The sequence below is a fragment of the Ruditapes philippinarum genome, unplaced genomic scaffold (assembly GCF_026571515.1).
Source record: "Ruditapes philippinarum isolate M1 unplaced genomic scaffold, ASM2657151v2 ctg335_1_1_1_1, whole genome shotgun sequence".
NCBI classification, from domain to species: domain Eukaryota; kingdom Metazoa; phylum Mollusca; class Bivalvia; order Venerida; family Veneridae; genus Ruditapes; species Ruditapes philippinarum.
The window spans coordinates 188,370-213,840 of NW_026863534.1; the positions used below are offsets into that span (position 1 = coordinate 188,370).

Consider the following 25,471-nt stretch of genomic DNA (forward strand, 5'->3'; position numbering starts at 1 on the left):
ATAGTCACTTGCACATAGAATTTTAAGTATAGATGACACAATTAATCGCAATCAACAAAGCTTAGGTTGAAGATTGATACACTAAAGAAAAAAGTACAATACTATTACTGTACGCAAGTCAATCATGACCCTAAGAAATTCTGAAAATGATTTCAGACTGACGGTTGAAAAAAAGATCGCTTAACATCAGAAATCGTTCTTGCAATAACAAAAAATCATTGAAAATGGCACTTCGAAACGTTTTTCTCACAAAAAATATAAACATAAAGAATATTTGAACATCGATATAAACAACATTTTTTTCATATTTATTTTGTTTTAACATGTTTTCTTAGTTCCTTGGAGAGTTAAACTGAATGACAGATATTCGTTTACTGTCCGTTTCTAAAAAGAGCGACAACCAAGATTAGCGGCGATGTCTAAACGCCGTTTTTGTGCATAGGTATTAAAGACGTTTTGAAGATAATGTGCCTACGGCCCTAAGGCCATTATGTACATCTTCGGGCCATTATCGCATAGTGGTGAGCAGCAACCAAGTATTAACCTCTAAATATAAATTTAGAATATTTATAATGAATTTATAATTCTGTAACTTTCTTTATTGCAGAGAAAAAACTTTATTTCTAAATTGACTGCAGCCGTGTATATAGATTTTAAAAACGACACGATTATCAAATGAAAAACAACGTTACAAACGAGCATTATTATAATATTGGACATTATAAAAAGCTTGTTGTCGAAAGATGTGGTTGTATTTTACTTTATTATCAAATGGTAATAGTTTAAGAAATTCAGAAAAGTAGAGGAATTCAAATAATGAGTGCATCAGTTAAAATGATGATGGCAATAGAAGTAATAAAGTAATGAATATTCTGGATACACGGATAAATTCGTCAATTATATCAATTATGTTTTTACAGAAATTTTCATTTTATTTAAAATAAATGTAAATAGTGTTTAATTACGCCGAGAAACAGAGGTTGTTGAAGTAGTTGGTTTTCTTGTTGTTGGCATTGGTGTTGTTGTTGTTGTTGTTGTTGTTGTTGGATGTCTTGTTGATTGTGTTGTACTTGGTTCTACAAAAGATACAATAATAGATCATTTCTTATTGAAATCACTCTTTTAAATTGATTAAGTCAATTATCATAACTTTCCAGTTAAACCTTATTTGTAAGTACATGTATATTTATATAAATTTAAAAATCACTTCCTTAAGTGCTATATATCTGATTATATAAATCAACACAGACGATTTTTTTTATCAAATGTGGCATTTTGTATCGTTTGAAATAGTTATTTTATATTTGATACTTTTTTAGAATGTCACTTCAAGAAAAAATTGTTTTCAGTGATTAAACTCCGAATAAGCGAGCTAAGGTTAAAGTGTTTATTGTTTAAATTAATTACTTATACATTTCAAAAGATTGACTAGTATACTCATTTACTAAAATAATAGTAATAAATGGTAAGTATATAAGGAAAACTGCTTTAAACCTAAAAGACTGTATTTTGTCAGTTAAAATTACATATACAACCTGACGGCTTTTTATAGATTCTACTCAAAATTTGCTTAGGATCACCTTTTTGACATTGCATATTTCATTCCTATTATCATCATATCAAATTCATATTTCCGCTACGGGTACCTCATAATCGTGTACTTAAATTATCGATTTGTCATGTACACCTTGCACAATTACCACGTGGAAAAGCATACCCATCGAATTTGGTTTTTTATTGCCATGTGCTTTCACTTAATCCTGTACAAGCAGCAAGACTTCTCTCGTGTTATTGTAAAAATGTGTTCGAAATAAACAAACTATGGCAAATCGACATGTTAGACGTCGTCTTAGTGAAGATGAGATGAACAGGGGTATTGGAATGTTGGAGGCTGGCCGTTCACAAAGGCACGTTGCCCATGTCCTTGGGGTATCCCGGAACGTTGTCTCCAGGATGTGGAACCGATTCCAAATGATTTGAAATGTCTTGCAGGGCAACGCCAGAGGTCGGGAACGTTCAACGACTCAAGCCCAGAACCGATTTATTGTCCTTCAGTTCAGGTTCCAACGGTTCCCGAACGCTACGACCTTACGTTACAACTTCAAGAATGCACCTGATGTGCATGTAAGCACACAAACTGTTAGAAACAGGTCACAAGATTTTGTTTTGAGGGCACGGTGGCCAGCAATTCGCATTCCATGGACACAACGCTATATTCAAGAACGTTTGCAATGGGCGCAGACTCATGTCACATGGACAATTAATGATTAGACCCCGGTCCTCTTCACTGATGTGTCAAGGTTTTGTGTGGACTTCACGGACAGACTGGCTAAAGTTTGGAGAAGTCCAAATGAAGTCTTAGCTCCAGCATACGTTGCAGAACACGACCGTTTTGGATGGGGTGGGCGTAAATAAGCGCTTAAGGGAAAACGGACCTACGCATCATTGAAAACGGTACACTGACGACAGTAAGGTATGTCAATGAAATCTGTGACGTCCACGTACGCTGGTGCAGTCGGCCCTGATTTCATTCTTATGGATGACAACGCCCGTGCACACAGAGCCCACATCACAAACCGGTATCTTGAGGAGGCAACTCTAGTCCACGTGGATTGGCCAGCGAGGTTCCTTGATTTAAATCAAATTGAGCATTATTGGGATATGCTGCAGAAACCCATTTCTTTACGCCACGTCCAACCAACAACAGTTCAGAAGCTAAGACATGCAATCATAGTGGAATGGGCACAGATTTCTCATCACAAGGTCCGCAGGCTCATCAACAGCATGCGGCGCCGATGTCAGGTTGTAATTAATCCCCGGGGATAACATACTCGGTATTCAACACCCTACGCGAACCATTTCCTGATTTGCAAGATTTTTTTTATTCCACAATGTGATATCCATAATGTTGATTTCCGCAACACGCACACGTCAAGGAACACTTCCATTGTCATTATTTTCATAAAAATTAATTTCTTACTTATCATATTTAGTTCCTTTAAATACATTTTCACATATATTACAAATACACAAATGTAACGCACTGTAGTCAAAGTGATCCTTAGCAAATTTTGAGTAGTATATAGATTGTTTAACGTTTCTCGTGGATTATTGATTATTTTTGCAATGAAGAATACAAAATTTAAAAACAATTATGGCATAATGTAAAGCTGTGTTTTTACTTAATTATGAAATAAATGAATGTTCACAATAACTAACAGTCGTTTTGTTCGTCTTGTATGTATAATTTCGGAATGTTTTTGTGTTTTGCTGGGTTTTTTTGTTTCCATATATAAACCCCGTTTTTAACGGAGAATTGGCTGTTTAATTTGCAAATTTTGACGTATTCCATGTATTTCTTGCAGATTTTAATGTCACAAAATGTCGTACATTGATTTGTTCTCATAGCGATATTTTACAAAGAGAAAACACTTATAAACACACTTTCTAAAATTTCGTGAACATTAGAAAGCTTCTGGATTGTTTCTTTAAGCTATTTTGCTATTTTTTTAAAGTTAAAGAGCATTGTCGGTCAATATAATATATCCAGAAAATATGAGAAGTTTTCTTTTTCAATAACATTATGGTGTATTCCCCGAAAGAATTGTAACATAACATATTTCTGTTATTTAACAAAACATGAAAACTGTGCGCAAACAAAATAAATGTCGGTATAGATCGATACCGAAAATAAGCTATTTTCGCTAAAATAAGTCCGAGGCTACGAAAATAAACAAAAAAATATATATATAAAGAGGTATTTCTATTTGGGGAGAAGAAAACAATTATATAACTTATGACACGTTCACATGTTTATCGGCAGCAATCAATGCGCTAATTGGATAAATGGATTTGCGCACTTATCTTAATTGATACTCACTTATTAAGCCAATCATAAACGTTGTGTTAATTGACGATTTATCAGAGTCATCAAATCATAAGTTGTTTTTTTGTTATAAAGAAGGATGCTTGTTTAAGTAATTGCTCGGATGAGTTAAATGGGTCAGGTGAGCGATCTAGGGTCATCTTGGCCCTTTGAATAATTTTGCCCCTCCCCTTCCCCGTACTTGAACTCCCTTTCCCATGTGCCCTTTTACTTTGTTGGCTTATTTATTAAACAATTGTATTTGATTTCCTTGTCTGTTACTATTATTTCCTTTTATGTATTATTAGAATGATTATCCTGTCCGTGCTCTGCCTTGTTCCCTGTCCTGTTTTTGATTGGTGTCCTCCTGTGCTCTTTGCCGATGATCCTTGTTCCTAGGTCGTGTGGGGTTGTGTTCATTTAACGCCGCCATTCCTTGTCGATCTTGTTTATCCTTTTTTAAAAATAACTTGTAAAGGGTGTTAAACTTTGTTTCTGGTTCCTTGTTTCATTTCTAACTTTGCTGAAATTGACATTAATTTGTAATTGAAATGACCGATTACTGGGAAAACTAGGTCATATTATCCGAAAATTTTCCGAAACAACACAACAAATTTGGCCATTCATAGCCTTACAAATTTATTATGAAAGATAACGGTTTAATAACTTGTCCCATATTCTAATGCAATGGTTGTTCGCATGCTTCGCTATAAATGTAAATAACACGAATTAAAGCGGCTCGTTCCGTTCGGCCGTTTATTTTTCCAAAATGACGGTTAAATCCTGTTGGTATGTAATCTAGTGCATTTTATGTTAACTGATTAAGTTCATATACGTCACTTTATAACATTAACTTTATTGTAAAATTTTTCAAACGTTTTCTACAAAAAAAAAACATTCAAACAAAAATGTCAATTCAAATTGACACTAGAATTCCAATGTCTCCCTGCATAACATATCTACGTTTTAATGAGGAACATATGTAACTACTTCCGATGTTAATATGTAGGCTAGAAGTGATATAATTTATGCTGAATAAATATGTTGTTGTTGAAGTTGTTTATAAGGACGTACGTGTGATTATCACGGTACTTTTCCTAACCGTGTAATTATTACTTTTTCGCCTTATAATCACATGCGTGTATTTTTCTTTCTAAGAAACATTATATTACTGGCTTTTTAAGTTGATCTATGTTTGTATAGTTACATGTATTGATCATGTTCTTATCTTACCTTCAAGTGCTTGTAAATTAAAGATTGAATATGGTACTTTAAATTTTGAATTTTTTAAATAAGAATAATAACTATTATAATCATCATGGTTATTATTAGAACCCGGACTATTAATTATCAGGACAAAACAAAATAATTTAGTGCCGACATTTTATTCATTTATGTTTATAATATCTGCAAAATATGTCTTAGAAAATGGTTATTTTCTCAAAAAGATCATTAGACGCATAATTCATTGGGGGTTGGTGATGTATTATTTCCATCATCATCATAATTATTATTTTTATTATTATTATTATTATTATTATTATTATTATTATTATTATTATTATTATTATTTTTATATAAGACCAAGCGTGTGATTATAGTTGCATTACTACGTGTAAATAGAGCACAGAAGTGTACTCTGTACATGTTTTTAAACTTTTCATGATACTTTAACTGAAATAAATATTAAGATTTGCATTTTCATTTTCTTTTCTTTTGTTTAAGGTTTTTTTTTTTGTTGTTTTTTTTTTCAAGATAACCCCGTGCATTGTGCTGACCACTTGTTTGCTGTGAATCTGCTGAAGTATTAACATAAAAATAACGGAATCCCTAAAGAACCTCGAAAACGACAATATTGAAAATGTTACAAACTCGTGTTGATTGCGCCTATTCAATGGCAAAGTGACATTATGCCCATCCAATGAAAATCGGCTTTACAAACATGCATTATAGCAACAGCATTACACTATTGAAGTTTTATAATAACCGTATACTTACTCCTAGAGCATTCACAGCTGTCACTATGTTCACTCGGGTAGTTCACTTAAATCATGAAAATTATGCATTTTATTAAGTATATATAGACCACTCTGGAAACAGTTTATAAGTAAATAACTATTTATTGCACAAAATTTATCAACCGTATCCCCACCCAACTTTTATCAATAAGTTTGCTGTTTATTTTCTAAATCACACATTTTATATATCACATTTAAGTATATGTCTTTTATTATTGTGACGCCTTAAAAAGGCGGCATATAGGGGTTATTTTAGTCGGCGGCGTTATTGATACCATAAGTAAAATAACACACTATCAGTATATCCACACCACACAATATCACAAATTAGCACACACATCAAAGTACCTACATTCATCAGATATATATACTATCAATGAACAATCTAGAATACTAAACTACTTAGAGAAAGAATATTACAGAATGAAGGTTGCTTACATACTAACAGCCACAGTTCTGATTGGATCATAATCAAAATTAAGAATGTATGTCTCAATGAAATACAGGTCAAGTTCGAATATGGGTCATCTCGGGTCATCTCGGGTTAAAGACTAGGTCACAGGAGCTTAAGACAGAAAAATATTGTAAACACACTAGTGGCTACTGTTTTGATCCAAATATCCTGGAAATTAGTCAGAAAGATTGTTTTGATGAGTTCGAGGTCAAGTTCGGATATGGGTCACCTAGGGTCAAAAACTAGGTCACACAGCTTAAATACTACTGTTTTTATCTCAATTCCATGGAAATTGGTCAGGGAAAGGTTGTTTTGTTGATTTCTAGCATGGATTACCTTGGGTCAAAATTAAGGTCACATAGCCCAAATATAGAAAAACATTGTTAACTCTCTTGAAGCAATTGTGTTCTTCCATATATCCTGGAAATTGGTTAGGAAGGTTGTTGTCAAGTTTGAATATGGGTCATCTGGGGTCAAAAACTAGTTCACACAGCCCAAATATTAAAAATAAACGTTGATAACACTCTATAGGCTACTGTTTTGGTCCAAATACCTTGGAATAGAAATTATTCATAATATAGGTCACCTTAGATCAAAAATTAGGTCACACAGCCAAAATATGTAGAAAAAAGCATTGTTAACACTCTAAAAACTACTGTTTTGATCCAAATATTTTGGAAATTGGTCAGAAAGGATGTTTTGATGATTCCTTTGGCAAGATCGAATATGGGTAACCTGGGTTCAAAAACTAGGTATTGCAGCCCCTATATCGAACATCTTGTTAACACTCTAGGGGACACTTAACAAGTCCAAATATCCTGGATATTTGGACTGAGCCTTCATTATCAGGTATAAGGGCCATTATGGCCCTCTTTTTTTCTTTTTTTTTCTTTTTTTTTTTTGGTTTTTGCTTTTTTTACCTATGCAAAAATCGCATGTGATAAATGCTACTTCCGTATCTAATGACAATTCGTAATTTTGTAAAAATGTATATTAGTTCATACGAGAATATCAGTGCCAATGCGACAACTAGTCAACTAATCAAAATATATCTTTAGTTGTTACTTACATGTTGCTCTTACTATCAGATCTTGTTGACAATCGATACAATCATGGTAATGGTAACAATGGTCTCTCACATTCTCAAGGTTTGGCCACACTGCAATATTTTTCTCGATCTAATTATCATGTTTCTAGAAAGTTATAGAAATCACGGTACCGGAAAGCTACACTTACTATGTAGTAAGTGATTAAAGTTATGTTTATTGACAGTAATTGAGGCTTAAAAGTAATGGAATGAACGTTTTAGAAATTTAAAAGTAGTGAAGGACTAATGAACTACCGGTTAATATTGTTATATATGGACCAGGGAATGTACAGTAGTTAAGGTCCAGAAAAAATATATAAATTACATGTATGTAGAATAGTGTTCAGTAACATTAACCTTAGATATGTGCTAGGAAACACACATTACTTTAGGTTAAGAAAGAATTAATAAATTATGTTAGATGTGGTTCAGTGACTTAAATAAATTACAATTTAGGAAACTTACAATGAATATGAATCAATAAATTAATAATATTAACAGTTCAGTGAGCTTAAAGGAATTGTTGTTTAGGAATATAATAATAATAATAATAATAATATAAGCTACACTAATGCTTGATTAGGAAGTATTTTATAGTTATGATTCATGAAACAACACCATTTATAGTTCGGAAAAAGTAAAGTTAATTGTTTCACATTATGGTTCAGAAAACTTGCAGTAATTATGGTTTCGTACACATATAATAATAATGGTTTAGGAACTTTTCGTGTACAATACAGATTGGTTCCGACCACGAAACAATATCATGTTAAATGTGCAAAAATAATAAATTTTTGTCAGGAAACTTACAGTAATTATGGTTCATGAAAACATTCATAATTATTTGTTAGGAAAGTTACGGTAATTATGGTTCATGAAATTATTTATAATTATTTGTTAGGAAACTTACGGTAATTATGGTTCATACACCCTTGGGCTTCAATATTGGAAAACAGTCTGTGATCAATATCTGTAAATATTGAAATAAATTTAAACCATTATTTAAAACAATCATAAAAGCAAAATATGTAGAGTGCATTTCTTGTAAATTGTATCGAACCAAAGAATTTGACAAGCACATGTAAACATGAATTTTTGAAATTTGGTTTTTATACATGCCTCATGACTCAAATAAATATGTAAGTAAGCTAGGATATGCCCTTTTTAGAAAAATGAGGACAAATATGGGCAATACAGTAAACCAAATGATCATTATAAATTCATCATATAGCTTCACCAAATAAAGAAATAAATATATACAGTTTCAGAAGAAATGTTTGGAACATCCAATTTGATATTATTTACATTAAGAAGAAAATCTATTTCAGTGTTTTTGCTATGCGAGTAACTGTGTACATTTTTTAATGATTTGATTGTTTTACTTTGAATATTGTTTACATTTTTCATATCTTTGGGACACATTACTGCATTTTCGGTTTCATTTTTAATTAGTTGTTTAAGTAGTTATTAACATCAAAACACATGTTTCAGAATTATAAAGAATTCAAAACTATTGATCTCTGAGGCATAATGTGCCTAAAACGATTGATGACAAACTTTAATTACTTACACTGTTCAATATTACCAACCTTGATAAAAGCTGCCGCTTGTATGATCCCTACATTCAATCAGGCTTCCGTTATCTGTAAACAAGTGTATTGGTTTGTAATAGATTGTATTTAAACACGTTGTCTTGTTCTTATGTCTATGGGATGTAAATACTCGCGTTTGTTACATAAATTAAAAAAAAAAAACAGCAATGAAAAGCACGCACCACCCCCACAAAAAAATTCCAAGAAAACAAAACACTACAAACTTAGTCTGTGTATTTCATGGTTTTTAAGCGCTGCACGCATGTGACAAATACATCCATTGTTATTCTGTGAAGTTGCATGTTGGTATTTGTCTAGAAAAAAAGATATTCGTATAATGTTAAAAATTATATTTTAAAATAGTAGAGCTAAAATAGTTAATAAATAAAAATATATGCAAGTTTATTATCGCCATAACTCGCATAGTAGATCTAGTGTATATTAAATAGTTCTAAAAGAAATTCCACTGAGGTCCAAAAAAAGATCAGCTTGGGTACTTGTAAATTTAAAGAAAGATATGAAAACGATTTTGCTAAAAAATCAAAAAAGAAATAAATTTACGTTTGTAGTATTTTACCCTCATTTGAGTGGAAAAGTGTTGCGATTATTTTGTATGAATAACCAGAAAATTTGCGCGCAAGTTATTGGTTTAGACCTACATTAAATGTAACATTAATCTCGTAAAAACATTTTTCGTGATAATAAAAACCTCAGTGGAGTCCCTTGAAAAGTGCCGATAAAAGATGAACGCATAGATACTAACTAGCTTGATGGTTACAATTAACATCTGTTTTAATGATATTTTTAAAAAATAATGAAAGGTTATAAGTGAATTCATCGATGTTAAAAAAAAACACTATAAAATGCGTACTGGCCATATGAAGCTGAATTTTCTTTCGACATTCAGAACTCTTGACTTGGAGATCATCTAGATAGTGCCAGACTAAAAACGAAATAAGAGTAAGACTAAATGTCAGGGAAAACAACCCCTTAAAACATGCATTTTCCGAATATTCCAAGATCAAGCAGGACTTAATAATTAAATGTTATAGTGTAAAGCGCAAATAAATATTTCTGTGATTTTTGCGCTATAAAACTATATTTATGTGTATGTATTTGTGTCAGTGTCTAAAAAGTATCAATAAGACAGAATTAAGAAATTTAAAGTCAGAAAAATCCCATAAAAAGCAAGCATAGAGAAACAGTATCTGACTAGAGTCATAAAATATAGTGGTAATAAAGAAATTTATCTGTTTGACCTTGAAAATGAAATAATACCTAAAAAAAAGAATAGTTGAATATTGAACAATTGGTCAGTAACTATAGTTGTTTGACCTTGAATTTCTTGTAGACCTTCGGACAAAATTGTTAGTCAATATATATTAGATCAAAATCTAATTTATATATGTTTAAGCGGCCTTAAGCATGGGATAGGACCTGAATAGAGATATTGATTGTTTCAGATGAACATGTGATATGCAGTTGAACATTGATTTGGCCTTTGTTGTTAGATAAGACATACATAGGAAATATACAATAAATCATGTAATAAATCTTTCTAACCTGAGTTCGCACTCAAACAGTCGTTCGTATTCCCTAGGTCAAGAAGCCCTGAAAAAGAAATATGCAAGTGCTATATCACGTAGATAAGTAGTTTGTCTAATGTCTAATGACTTGTGTAAAATTTGTCTTTCATAATTAAAAAACACTTTATTCCTACCATTCTGTTATTCTTTTGTAATATTATTACAAAGGAATAGAAAAAATTGTGTCTGTTTTCCATTGCAAGCCACATTTTTACGAAAAAGGTGTACTCATTGTATAAGTTGAAATATCAAATCTTTTTGGAAAAAGTTTGTTTCTGAAGTATCAAGGTGATATTTTTCTCAGAGTCACGTAGACGCACCTTTATTTTTCATTCGACTTGAAACTTGACGGAATATGCCGAAACCATTTGAAAGACTTACGATTGTAACTACTGTACTGACTGCATGGATCGGTTGTATGCCCTTGTGGATCATGGGTGTGTTGACCACTTGTTTGCTGTGAATTTGCTGAAGTATTAAAGAGACGTTATGCCCATCCAAGTGTAAGTGCAAAGTGAACAAGTAAAAGTCAAAATAACTTTATAATTGTGTTCATTTATATATTATCTTTATAAAATGTATAATGAAAATTGAAAATGTTGCAGGCTCGGCTTTGATGGAGCCTGTTCATGGACGGTACTAGAAAATGCAAGTTACCGTCCACGCCTTCAGCAAAATTCACAATTATATAAAATTCAATTTAGTTTGACTGTTTTGGAAGCAAAAAACTTTCAAATCTGCTCATTGAACTAACCAGCACTTAGCAATGAGTGTAAGTAAACAACGGCTTGCCCTTGAATGGGGTTTGAGCCAACGCGACCAGCAAACCCTAACTTACTAGTCCGACTTGTTAACCACTTTGTCATAGTCCACGGTAAAACAATTGTTTGCGAAATAATCACATTCAATGTATGATTAAGAGAAAATCTCGTATCTGATTTGTTTCAGTATGTTCTGAAACATTGATAATATTGCTTAGGGAGCTATGGGTATAAAAGGGAGTTTTTGTTAACAGGTCATATGTGCCTTTAAAGCATATATGCTTATCAAATATGCCCCTCAACTTATGCAGAATATTTCAGATACAAATTTGGCTTTTATAATGTGGAACACATACAATGTACGAAACATTTGTTGAAACTCACCGGTGCATACACAATGGTCAGGATGTTTTTCAAATGCATCTGGAAAGAAACGCACGATTGGTTTAATCATAAATGAAACAATATTGAATGTTTTGTCATGAAATAAATATCTTTTCTATCAAATATTCAAAAATATTTCACTGCTTAATTCTTTATAAAACAAATAAATTATTCTAGCTTAACACTATTTGGTGTTCTTGATGATCTCAAAGAAGAATTGTAATATAGATATAGAAAATTCGTAGTTACTTACAACTTAGATGGTATATTATATCTTTCTGACAGGAATTGTTGTCATATGTGGCAGTCGAGATATGCCTTAGGTAATTCCAAACTGAAAGTAAGATGTTGGAGATATAAAAATCTTAAACCGGAAAAATACATTTTTAGATATAACAGTTTTAATTACAGAAGACTTGGCTGGATAAAATGTACCGACTATTGATACAATTTCATTGAAACAACCGTTCATGCTTACCCCCGCTTTACCCACTTATGCCTGCCTTTGCCCACTTCTACTAATTGTTTTGTGTCTAACTTGTTGCCTTTTTTTCTATATTAGGTGTCCTTTTGGGAGTCCTAACCTTTTGGGAGTGTTAAGGGCTCACCTGTGTAACGGTTGTTTTTTTGTTGTTGTTTTTTGCTGGATACTATGTCCTTACGTCTCTTTATCTTTGTTGATAAATGTGTTCATATTTCATGGATAAGTTAAATTTATAAATAAAATACTTCCGCTTCCGTTTTAGAAAGTAAACAAATAAAATGTAAGAATAAAACTCGTCAATAAACCGCTTTTATCAAGACATAGAAATCTAGAAATGGATGTATTTGAAAACTGGTGACTTCTACAATAAGATGATATATTCTTAACGGACATTGAATTTTGCTTTCTGAATTGAACGTTTATAGACTTTTTCATGTGTATAATGAATGGGTGGGATATTGCAGGTAAAAGAATTTACCTGTTCATCACACCTGGAAAGAATGTCGTCACGCATCATTTAACCGCTTGGACAGTGTATAATGGTCCATGGACTTAGTCATCAAAGGACAAAGCGCGGACATTCTTCAACTATAGTGAATGTGATATAAGGACACATACACTTAACATATCAATATTCATACCATAATGGAACAGTATAGTTGCAGGAAAAATATAAGAATATTCGATGTTTCGGACGACATAGATCGCCAAACTTAACAGCAGACAACTTCACAAGTTGTACAATTATTAAATAAGCATTTGTCTGTGTCAATTAAGGAAGAAAATATCGACATAGCGCACCGCCTGGGGAAGTACAATTGAAAAATCAGACCGGTAATTGTGAAATGTGTGCGCAGGCAGGTGAAAATCGACATTATGCAAAATGTAAGTAAGCTGAAATCCACCGGGCTCTATATAAGCCACGATCTTACTTGGTTTAATCAGCAAGTTTTGTCATCGCTGCGTCTAAAAGACACGGAACGAGTGAAAAAATATTGGTGCAACGATGGTATACTCTATGTTACATTAAAAGAGGAATCAAACAGAAGGTCTTTCTTAAAAACAAAAGAGGTGAAATTTTGGGAATACAACTACTGGCTTAATTTACCCTGGCCTGAAAAGAAAAACAAGAAATGAACACTAAACACAAACGAAATACATAAATGGAGATATCTGTGTTTACGGTGTGTTTTGTTGTAAATACATTTTGGAACAAGACTTGCCTCTATCATAAATAAATAAATTTGAAATACTTCTCAATGTTTAGTTTTGTGTCAATATAACGTTGTGTTTAAGAAATATGTTCTTAGGGTAAACTTGTAAGCTTTCGACTGCAAGGATACCTAAAAAAACAACACAAAAGAATATTGAAATGTTTTTTTTTTCTTTTAATATCTTTAAGAGATCTTGTTTCTTTTTCGAATATTTTTTTCTTTGCAACATTCGTAAGGAAAAAAGAAATTTGGTTCTCTCTCCATTTGTCTGTGGATAATTTCCATATAACTTTATATTCCATTTCTTTTGAAATTCTGAAATTGAGCCTTGATAAATAAATAACTGTTGTTTTTCTGCAATTTGAAGTTGTCATCACAATAAAACAATCACAAATTTTACCTATTTTGATGTATGTATGTAAATGTATATATATTTGTGCTTTCGTGTATATAGTGTATTTTTAATATTACATCCCTAGGAATTTTAATATCACCTCCCTTATAAATACAATTAAATTATTTTTAATTGTTAAATCTTTTAAGTACAGTTCTTCAAAAAAATCTTATTCTACTTTTGGCTTTTAAAGGGAGACACAGGCAAAATTTTCATTTCTTAGTTTTGAAATTTTCATTCATTATTCTGTAAATGTCCTCAAAATGAATACACTAAACAGTCAAAGGAACAAAACTTTTCTCCATATAAAGAATAAAATGGTGTTTTCCTAACTTGACCCGCGTGGGTCAGGTTAGAGCGCTAAAATTTCACAATAGTTGTCACTCTGTACTCTGGAAACGTTAAAAACATGTCAAATCAATTACTTAGACTTGTTTCAATCATACAATATCCACAATATTTGTTATTGTAACTTCCAGGGTTTGTTCAAATCGCATGACTTGTTTTTAAACTATTCGGTGATTCTGTTCGCGTCAAAATTTCGTTCAACATATATAGATATATTTAAACTTCAAACCCAAAATATATAGAATTTATACAGAAATTCATGTTGGGACTTTAAGAAATGTCATTTTAGGGTGATTTGAGTACAGAAAATCATTTTTATATTTTTGCCATTATTTTGCCTGAGTATCTCTTTAAGATAACATTTCTTTCTGTCATGAATATACAAGTTTTTTTTCTAACAATTACTATCTTAATTTCAAAATGTATATATAGAGACTGCAAAATGTTCTTATTATGTTAAGTATTGACACATATATATCAAAAGTGTAAGAAATACAAATGTTTCAATTTCTAAGTTGTAGTAAAATGGTCTTGGTTAAAAAAGGTTTATTGTCAAACCTTTTTGAAACATTGGTTTAAATATTTTTGTTTAATTACTTCAATATGGATGTAAGTAATATAATTGTCTTATCTCTGAAATGTAGAGCCTGAATGGGTCAAAAAAAGGTTTTCGGTTTTTTTTTTAAAACAAAAACAGTGTAACATTTATTGTCTACAAGACACACGCTAACGTAAGATATGTATAAAAAGATATACTGTGAGTGAAATAATGAGTGTATTTTAAGCTCTGGAACATGTAACTCCGGAGGGGTAGCGATTCTTTTTAATAATAACATTGATTGCAAAATCCATAAAAAATTTATTGACCAAATTGGAAATTTTATAGTATAAGACTTAACTATTGAAGGGCAGAAGATTACTCTAGTAAATTTATATGGCCCAAATCATAAATTTGTTAATGAAATATTCAGTTTAATTGACAGGATAGGGAATGATTAATATAATTATATTATCTGGTGATTACAATTTAGTGTTAGACCCATTAAAAGACTACTTTAACTAGAAAAATATTAATAACAGTAGGTCAAAGACCCGTTTAGAGAGTTTAAACCAACTTTAAGACGATATTCATGGCATAAACGCATGCCACTTCAGCAAGCAAGACTAGAATCTTTCTTAATAACTTCAACTTTGTTCCACTTTGTAGAAAATGTTTTCATAACTACAAGCTACCAATCGGACCATTTCATCGTAATAATGAATCATAAATTAGATTACTTTAAACATGGTAATGGCCTGAGGAAACACAATAATTCATTATTAAAGGACATTAGCTATTTAAATATTACAAACGAAAACATTGACGAAAAAAATACAATATGCATTTCCAGTTCATAATGCCAACAAAATTTCTGAAATTCCAAATAATGAAATTCAGTTTACAATAAATGATCAATTGTTTTTAGAAACTCTTTTAAATCAATCGAACTGCGGGGAAATTTATATCATATAGTAGTAATGTAAAGAAGGAAACTAATTTGAACAATAAAAATATCTTGAATGAAATAAATTATTTAAAAGCCGATTTAACTGAAGATAAAATGACGCACCTTGGAGACCTTCAAACAGAGCTTCATAACTTAATTGATACACAATAGCAGGGCTATCGTATTCGTTCTAGAGTTAAGTGGATTCTTGAAGATGAAAAGCCGTCACAGTACTTTTACAGCGTAGAGAAAAAAATACACTTCTAAAACTATTCATAAAATTCAAAAGGATGACAGAACAATTGTTAAAGAACAAACAGCAATTCTCGAAGAATTTGAAAAATATCATCAAAAACTATTTATGGCGAACATACACAATGAAAACGACGATGTTTTCGTTAATTTTATTTCAAACATAGAAGCACCTGTATTAACTCCAAAAGAATCAACTGCTTTAGAAGGTCAAATAAACTACAATGAAACAGCTTTTGTTTTACACAACACGAAAAACTATAAAAGTCCAGGATCTTCTGGTTTCAGTGCAGATTTTTACAAAGTCTTTTGGAAAAAAGGAGATTTTGCATTTAGGGCTATTAATAACGCATATGAATTAGGCAAACATTCCATAACTCAAACACATGGAATAATAACATGTATTCCTAAAGACAATAAACCAAAACAATATTTGAAAAATTGTAGACCCATAATTCTAGGAAATACAGTTCATAAAATTTGCTTCTGGAGTCATATAGAATAAAAAAAACTTTGAGCAAATTAATAAACAAAGAATAAAACCGGATTTATTAAGGATAGATATATTGGAGAAAATTCGAAGCTTTTTATACGACATTAGGCATTATACTGAAGAAAAAGATATCCTTGGTCTTCTTTTTAAATTGATTTTGAAACTTTTGATTCTTTGTCTTTGTTCAAAAAACGTTGTCTTGTTTTAATTTTGGAATTTCTATTAAACGATGGTTTGATATTTTTTATAAAGACTCACAGTCTGCTGTTAGTCAATGTGGGTGTCCTGTCAAATTTTGAAACAATAGGAAGAGTTTGCAGACAGGGTGACCCGCTTTCTTGTTACATTTTTATTTTATGTGCTGAAATTCTTTCTCATAAGATACGAAATTGTAACGAAATTATAGGTATAAAGATAAATAATCTAGAACATAAGTTCTCTCAATCCTCGGATGATACAACTTTAAAACTGGACGGGTCAAGCAATTCCTTAAATCAGGCACTCGATGTGTTATCAAAATGTGCTCATCTATCGGGACTAAATGTAAACTTTGATAAAAAAAAGTAATTTGGATAGGAAAAAATAAATACTCATCAAATAGTATAAAAACGCGATGGAAATTATCATGGAACCAACATCATTTTGAAATGCTGGGCATTACTTTTGATGTAAATTTAAGCAAATGATACTTGTAAACCATGAAGATAAATTAACATTCAAAGTGTAATAAATCATTGGAAAAGGAAATTTTCATTTCAACTGGAAAAATCGTAGTCATAAGACGCTTTTAATTTCAATTTAAAACCAATTTTTAATAGCTCTAACTTCACCACCTCAGAACATGTTAAATAAAACTTAATAATGTGTTTAATGATTTTATATGGCAAGGAATGCTAAAATAAAAAATACTCTTATGGCCAAAGACTATTCAGATGGAGGTTTAAAAATGTTTAATTTAAATGTTTTTATAATGGCATTAAAAATAAACTGGTTAAAAAGAATTAATAGCAATGCCTGTTGGAAAAACCATTGTTGTAAATGAATTTGATATGCAAAATTATTTCACTGTGGAAAACATTACAAAGATAAAATGCAAAATTCAAACGTGTTTTGGAAAAACATTTTTAATGCTTTATCTACATATATAGATAAGTATCCTATAAATAACGAATCCTTCGCAGAACTACCATTGTTTTATAACAATAATTTGCTAATTGGCAATAAAAGTATATTTTCTTAATTCATGGTTTAAAGCTGGTGTATATCATATCAGAGATATGTTTGATTCTTACGGTGCTTTTTTCATTAGAAGATTTTAATAACATATTCATGTTTAATGCAAACGTTTTATCCCTCATGAATGTAATATGAATGACTGGACCAAAATTGCCTCCTTATTTAAAAAAAAACAACAGTATAAACAATGATGGATCAAAACAGACTTACAATTTATTGAATATTTATAACACACAATCAACAAGTAAAGTAACCTGGATGCAAAAGCTTGATCTATATTTTGAAAAAAAGCCAATGGAAAACAATTTACAAAATGCCATTTAAAATAACAAAATATTCTAGGATACAGTGGTTTCAAATTCAAATTAGGATTCTTCATAGAATAATTGGCACTAACTATTAATAATCCTCTTTGTACCTTTTGAAAAAATGAAAACGAAACTATCGAACATTTATATTATATTTCAAAACAAAAAAGAATATTTTGCCATCATAAACAGCAGACGAAGTGATTTTTTACTTTACACATGGAAGTCCTTTATCAAATTCTAAAATTTTATCCTTATTAACTTTAAGATGTATATCTATCAATGTAAAATGCAAAAGAGTTTCCCTTCAGTTGTTAGAGCTAAAATATATAACAAATTGTTACAACAGTGAGAAAAAGACTGCAATAATAAATAACAACGTAGAACCTTTATTTCATCTAATTTTCCTTAATGCAGATTAACACAATATTTTGTGTTTTCCCATACTAATTCGTATTCTTCTTCTTATTATTTTAATTGTTATTCTCTCCATATATGCAGACTTAAACTTTTAGTCTGTATTTACCTATCCAACATCAACACGTCAAGTTATAACGAGGGTTGTTAGAAAAGAAGTGCTTAGACTTAGTGTAAGACATACAATTTGCCAATCAAATACACGCAGTCATTGACCACTGTAGTAAAAATGGTTGGTAGAAGCGTCGACCAAAAAGATGAAATCAAAACTCGCTCAAAACTGGGTTGCTCTTTGAAGCAGTTGATGACTCTGTACTGCTTATGGGCCTTCTTGTGTGTCTTATGACAGGGTTAGGCAATGGAAAAAGAAATTTGAGTCTGATGTAGAGTGCATCAAAAATGCACCAAAATCAGGTAGGCCAAAATCTGCATCTCGTAACGAAATCGTTTCCAAAATAAAGGATATCCTTGTAGAAAATGCCAGATTTACAGTTCGTGATATTGCACGAAAGGTAGACATATCACTATTAACGGTTCACTTTATTTTGAAGAAGCATTTGAAAGTCAGAAAGATTTCTTCTAGATGGGTGCCACATCTGTTCACCGATGAGCAGAAGAGGCAACGGTTTAAAGTGGCCAAAAGGCTGCTTCAATTGTTTCCAAAATATCACAAAAACAGTTTGCAAATGTCGTCACAGGTGATAAAATTTGGGTCCATTATTTTGAGCCCGTCAGAAAAGTTAGCAACAAAATCTAGGCCACAAAACATAACAAACGCCCAGTGCAAAGAAGGTTTTTTATGCAATTTTTATCTGTGGTGAAGGAGTCACAATAAAAGTGCCGTGAAAAAGGGCAAAAGTATCACTGGGAAGTATCGCTGGATTCTATTTTTCTCTACCACAAAGACGTAGTACTTAAGAAACTGAAAAAGTATTTTAAGAAACGACACCCTGTCACAGGTTTTAAGCATATCCGTCTTCTACATGACAATGCCCCACTCATACCTTCGTAATAGTTTCGGCCTTTTTGAAAAAGAAAAAGTAACTGTTTTGCCTCACCCCCCCCCCCCCCCCCCCCCTGATTCTCCAGACTTTGCCCCATCTGATTTCTTTTGTTTCCGAAAAAATGAAATCCTTCCTTGCTGGGCGGAAATACAAGTCCCGACAGGCACTTGGATCTGCCATTCATCAGTACCTTATTACTGTGACCAAATCAGCGTACCGTGACGCCTTCAAGAAGCGGATACATCGGCTAAAACTTTGCATTTCTAGGTACGGGGAGTACTTCGAGTGCATGAAACGAACACTTTTGAGCTACTTTGAAATTTGAAGTCTCCACATAGAATAAAGCAATACATTTCGAACATTCCTCGTATATTTTTATCCAGCTTAAAATGACGTTAGAGATAATTTAAAGCACATATTACAGTGAGAGAGTGCAGATGAATAAGTGTAGTATATAAAATTGCTTACTTTTCTTTTATGGATATGTTCTATTTTCTACTGGAATACTTTTATAGCTGTATGAACTATATTTTATAAAAGTTGTATGTTTATATATCCATACTGTACATACAATGTTTTTATATTTGCATTAAAAAAGTTAATTGTTTTGTTTGAACTTTCGCTCCAATCGGGCAAGGCGAGCGAAATCTCATTTTTGTTGGCAAAGATCATATTTTCAAAACTCAGTAATGAGGCAAAACTTTGGCTAGATCTTAAAATGAAACGAAAACAGCACATGACCTTCCTATTTGAAAAGAAAATTACGTAACTTTATGATAATGATTTGGGCTTGAACGAGCAGTGTAATGAAGCTTGTAAATGTGACACATTGATAAAGTACCTTCTATTTATGAAAAAGTACTTGTAAATTGCGTTTGATATTTTTGTTAGCTGTAAACAAGTAAATAACATCAATTGACCAATCGCTATGAATGTTTGGCCTGTTTTTATTGAATATCAAAAAGGAAATGTCTGTGGAGGAAAGTTATTTGCCTAGCATAAAGAAAACTGTTGACTGCAATGTATTACAAATTAATTAAAATGTAAATGCATTAATTAACTGTTGTCATCTTCAACCATTAAAACACATAAAGCATTTAAATATTAAATTTATAGTGTATATATTATTAAAAACCCAATTTTGCAAAAGACACCGATTTTATAGATTTGATAAATACGTGTAAATCTGTAAAAAATGGCAAACCTGAATGATGTGTTCTGCATGCAATGTTATTACCATTTGAGCCCTGAGATTGGAAAAACTGATGGTACAGATCTGAAAGCCAAAATTATTGCCATTTGTAAATTGAATTACATGTCCTTTCTGAGTATTTAGCATATATATAAATAAAAAAACATGAGCGGCACTAAAAGAACTTTAGTTAGGAAAATGTCATTTATTTTGAAGCGAACACATTCATGTATTTAACCATTCAATAGCTAACATGACTTATGTCAAATTTAAATCAACTGATATACATGTTAACAATTCGTTCTAGGTTGGCGGACTAACGTGAACTTTAGAATGACTGATACCTGGGATATATAAAAAAGCCTAAATTCAGATCCCTACCCTCAAATTGGAAGTCAAATAGGTTTTGTAGCGTCCGTCAATTCGTCCAAATTTTTTCTGGTCCATTACTTTATCATTTATAGATGTTCTTTATGACCACACCCTGATTTCAAAAGACATTTTTAATAAGAAATGCACTGATGATTGTTTCCGGTCAACAGACTGTCATTGTTGGATGGATTAAAAAACGAGGCATTAAAATGTTGTACATATAATGACGATATGTCGCGCGCAAGACTTTGATCCCTGCCTTGAAGTAAATCTTAATTCTATTAAACTCATTGTGCAAGAGAAACCAGCTGAACCCAATTTATTTTCCATTCAGGGTTCGAGTATACCGTAGGAGAAATGAACGTAATGCCGACCGCTGCGTACTTGAACGAGATCGTTAAGCATCTGGGGCTCAGTCTTGCTCGGACAAGGCATTGCACTTGGCTGTTGCACTTATCTCGTCGTAATCGAAGGAAATTTGAATGTCCACCGCTACCGAGATAAAATAATTGCGAGGCATGTTATCCCACTGTTTTAAAAATGGCCAATATCACTCATATAAACATGATAATGCCACAGGTCATGCAGCTAGGGACATTGTGAACTTCAGTGCGAATTACATTGCAATAATTAATGACTGGCCTGCCAAAAGCCATGATCTTAATCCCATTGAACACCTTTGGGATAAGTTGGGCCAGCGTGGTAGACGTCGACAACCTGTTCCGCCGTCAAATGTCATTCAGCTAGGACAACCCTCAATTCAGTAATGGAACAACATTCAACAAGCCGATCCGTTCAATGCGCTAACGATGCAATTTGTGATTTTGTTAACCCTTATGCCTTTTGCAATTTAACTACTATTTCACTTCTTTTGGATAAACCTTCAACATAATTTTTTCCTAAAAATATCGCAATTTAATACCCTTTCAATACATAATATGTATTACATATAAATCTACTTTTATCCTGATTTTCACATTTGTGTGTGTCTTCACTTAAATACAGGGGAAGTTTATTTGTTTGTTTGCTTGTTTTGTTCAGAATATAACGGTATATACCTTGTCCAAAATTTGCATTGGTTTGCAACTTTACTTAATATCTTTATGATTACTCATGGGAAAGTGCGAAAAGTTAAAGTCCTTAATAAATGGCTAAGTTTTATAATTTCTCTAGTCAAAATGCGTAAAGTGACCTAAATAAATGGCTACCTACCTCGATATGAATTGTCTATCCGAAGACAATGATCTCTGATATCAGTTACACCTGCAAAAATCATCTGTTTTATCAAACTGAATGTAAAAACTTGATTTCCATTAAGTATCATGTAATATAAGGGAACTAAATTTCTTTAGAAGAGAAATTACTAAGCAGTTAAAAAAAAATTTTTTGAAAATTTTACTAAGTCAAGGGCAATATCTCTAAAAATACTAAATAAATCCACACGAAAATTCCCAGGTGCACAACTTCACATGCTGATCAACATTCCTGAAAAGTTTCATGACTCTAGGTCAAATATTTTTTGAAAACTAAATATCTTTTACTAAGTAAAGGGCAAGAACTTTACAAATAAAAAATAAATCAACAAGCAAACCCCAAGATGCATAAGTACACATGCTAACCATCATTCTTGTAAACGTTTAAGCCTACAAATGAAATAATTTTTGAGCTACGCATGAACAAGTTGAAAACTGCAAATCTATAAATCCACACGAAAATTCCCAGGTGCACAACTTCACATGCTGATCAACATTCCTATGAAGTTTCATGACTCTAGTTCAAATCCATTTTGAGTTACATGCGACACAAGTTGAAAATTGCAAAATACTAAGTCAAGGGCAATAACTCTTAAAACACTAAAGAAATCCACACGACAATACCCAGGTGCACAACCTCACATGCTGATCAACATTCCTGTTAAGTTTCATGACTCTAGGTCGAATTCTTTTTGAGTTACATGCGATACAAGTTGAAAATTGCAAATTTTTACTAAGTCAAGGACAATAACTCTAAAGATACTGAATAAATCCACACGAAAATAACCAGGTGCACAACTTTACATGCTGATCAACATTCTTGTAAAGTTTCATGACTCTAGGTCAAATCCTTTTTGAGTTACATGCGACACAAGTTGGAAATTGCAAAATTTTCTAAGCCAAGGGCAATTACTCTAAAAATACTGAATAAATCCACACAACTTCACATGCTGATCATCATTCCTGTTAAGTTTCATGACTCTAGGTCAAATCCTTTTTGAGTTACATGTGACACAAGTTGAAAATTGCAAATGTTTACTAAGTCAAGGGCAATAACTCTAAAAATACTGATTAAATCAAAATGAAAATACTATGGTGCACAATTGCACATGCTGATCAACATTCCTGTTAAGTTTCATGACTCTAGGTCGAATACTTTTTAAGTTACGAGCGACTAAAAAGAGAACGGACAGACGGAAGGACGGACAGACGGAAAAGGGTAAATCTAAATGCCCGCCACTAAAATGGGGGCACAAAAATCAAATAATCATTACAAAAATAACAAGAAAGAAGAAAAGGATTATACTTGTACCTTAAGGTTCATCGACAAAATGTATTGGAATGAAAAGTAAATACAAGTATTGTTATGATTATTTACTATTCGGCTACCATTCGAATACAAGCAGTTGAAAAAGTTTGTGATTAGATTATTTGAACAATTTTAAATCGAGTGGTATAATATATTACAGCTATAAAAGCCCATACCGTCTCCAGATCCAATGTGATATATCTGCAGTCTGTAGTGGCCGGTACAACTACATTTCTGAGGTATGTAAGGATGTGATCCAAAGTGGTCTAAATAAAAAATAATTATCTAAAGAACATAATACCTCAGAAACGAATAAATATGTATTTTTTATAAAAAAAGAAAATAATGTTATCTAAAATGCTTTAATTAATGTAAGATGCTCATTCCCTGGATAGAGATGCTCTGTGAGTGTAATTATTTGGCATACGGAAACAACCTGTAAACAGGCCTATGCTTGACCAAATTTTTTTTGGCAAATTTTCTTACTCTTTTTTAACCTTTAGAAGGACACCAAAAAGTATAGAAACTTGGAAGAAAAGAAATTATTGGCTTTTTTGTTCGGGCTTTAATATACAAGGTTATGTAAAAATTTGAAGAAAGGTACTTCCTTGCATATACTTACTCTTTACACTTTTGCTAGAAAAACCTGTCTTAAAACCCTCCCCCTTGTAAGATAAATCGCGTTTAAATGATTTAATTCCCATGCTCCTTTTTTAATGAAATGCGTTCTAAAAATACCGTCATTGTGCCGTTATGGATGAACTACATTAAGAAAAAGTGCGAAATAAAATAAAAGTTTTTGAAATATCATTAATTTGTAATATACAAATAAGAACCAATCACTGACTGTCGCAACTGAGAGGAATATCTAGCTCTTGGTTAACTGTACAGCGGACACTCGGCAGAGCTAAACCGTTTTACTAGATATTCCAGTCTGTACCGGCAGCCGATGTTAGATCCTTATAATTTTGCATGTCAGACAGGATTATAAACTTATGCTAGAAAAAGGTGTATTACATCCACATGTAAAACATGCCGACATGTCGAGTCTTAAAATGACGTCATTCTTTCCGCGCTCCATGAATGAACTAAGTTCCTAGAATGACTTGGCAGTTTTTTACGGACTAACGAAAAGAGTTTAATCATATAATTACCTGAAAGAGCATTAATCACTTTCATCCTGCAGTAAACGCCGACCTGATTGTTCAAATCCTCTAGGTGCTGAAACACTGAAAATGTATGTGTAATTTCATAATTTGATAATTTTTATTTGGTCATACTTCAAACATCGATCCACATAACCGGCTTTCTGACCAAAAGTTACGAGTTCCTTTACAAGTGACCGGCTATTTATTCAAAATGATTTCAAGAAACACTGATACAATATTCCATAGTTATTGTTTCTTTAGTCAAACATCATGTTATATATTTAGAATTAAAACAAAAAACATATAGTTTCCAAAAAGATAATCTATTAATCAAATAACATTACCCAAATCCACATTCATACAGTTGTCGTCATGTATTAGATTTAAAAGTTCTGAAAATAAATAACAAATCAGTGTCATGTAATCGATAAAGGATATTGAATAAGTATAGTTAAAAAACTGAATTTATTGAACTAAATGAAAATTTAAGTTTTTATGTTAGCCATTGGCAAGCATACTATTCACCGGTAAATGTCATATTGGCCGAGGCGATAGCCGAGATTTTTAAACAAGTCTTTTATTTTAATTTTCTTTTCCAAAACATGGTTGACTAAGTTGTGTAGTAGTAAGTAATATATAAATATCTGGGAAAAGGGATTCCTGGGAAGCAATTTAAGTAACAGTTTTATTTAATATTACAAACTAGCTATGTATTTATTTATTTATTTATTTATTTATTTATTTAATTTATTTATTTTACTTTACTTTACTTTACTTTAAAACTCGCAAGATATCGACCTAAATATCATGTGA

The 25,471-nt window shown here is 31.8% G+C and overlaps 1 protein-coding gene across 4 annotated transcripts in view; it reads right to left on the bottom strand.

The window, feature by feature from the left end:
- Positions 1 to 25,471, bottom strand: part of LOC132722339 (uncharacterized) — a 52,944-nt gene that overhangs the window by 22,259 nt on the left and 5,214 nt on the right. For 2 of the 4 annotated variants that reach the window (XM_060706820.1, XM_060706821.1), the window contains exons 5-20: positions 25,003 to 25,050; positions 24,665 to 24,739; positions 23,687 to 23,776; positions 22,161 to 22,211; positions 20,589 to 20,660; positions 12,001 to 12,081; positions 11,748 to 11,786; positions 10,984 to 11,070; positions 10,580 to 10,627; positions 9,888 to 9,959; positions 9,241 to 9,330; positions 9,014 to 9,067; positions 8,335 to 8,394; positions 7,407 to 7,496; positions 5,864 to 5,908; positions 966 to 1,076 (exon numbers count right to left, since the gene is read on the bottom strand). In XM_060706820.1, coding sequence (XP_060562803.1) covers positions 966 to 1,076; positions 5,864 to 5,908; positions 7,407 to 7,496; positions 8,335 to 8,394; positions 9,014 to 9,067; positions 9,241 to 9,330; positions 9,888 to 9,959; positions 10,580 to 10,627; positions 10,984 to 11,070; positions 11,748 to 11,786; positions 12,001 to 12,081; positions 20,589 to 20,660; positions 22,161 to 22,211; positions 23,687 to 23,776; positions 24,665 to 24,739; positions 25,003 to 25,050 — 1,113 coding nt within the window. The remainder of the gene's footprint in view (positions 1 to 965; positions 1,077 to 5,863; positions 5,909 to 7,406; positions 7,497 to 8,334; positions 8,395 to 9,013; positions 9,068 to 9,240; positions 9,331 to 9,887; positions 9,960 to 10,579; positions 10,628 to 10,983; positions 11,071 to 11,747; positions 11,787 to 12,000; positions 12,082 to 20,588; positions 20,661 to 22,160; positions 22,212 to 23,686; positions 23,777 to 24,664; positions 24,740 to 25,002; positions 25,051 to 25,471) is intronic. The other 2 variants (XM_060706822.1, XM_060706823.1) reach the window with 2 other exon arrangements.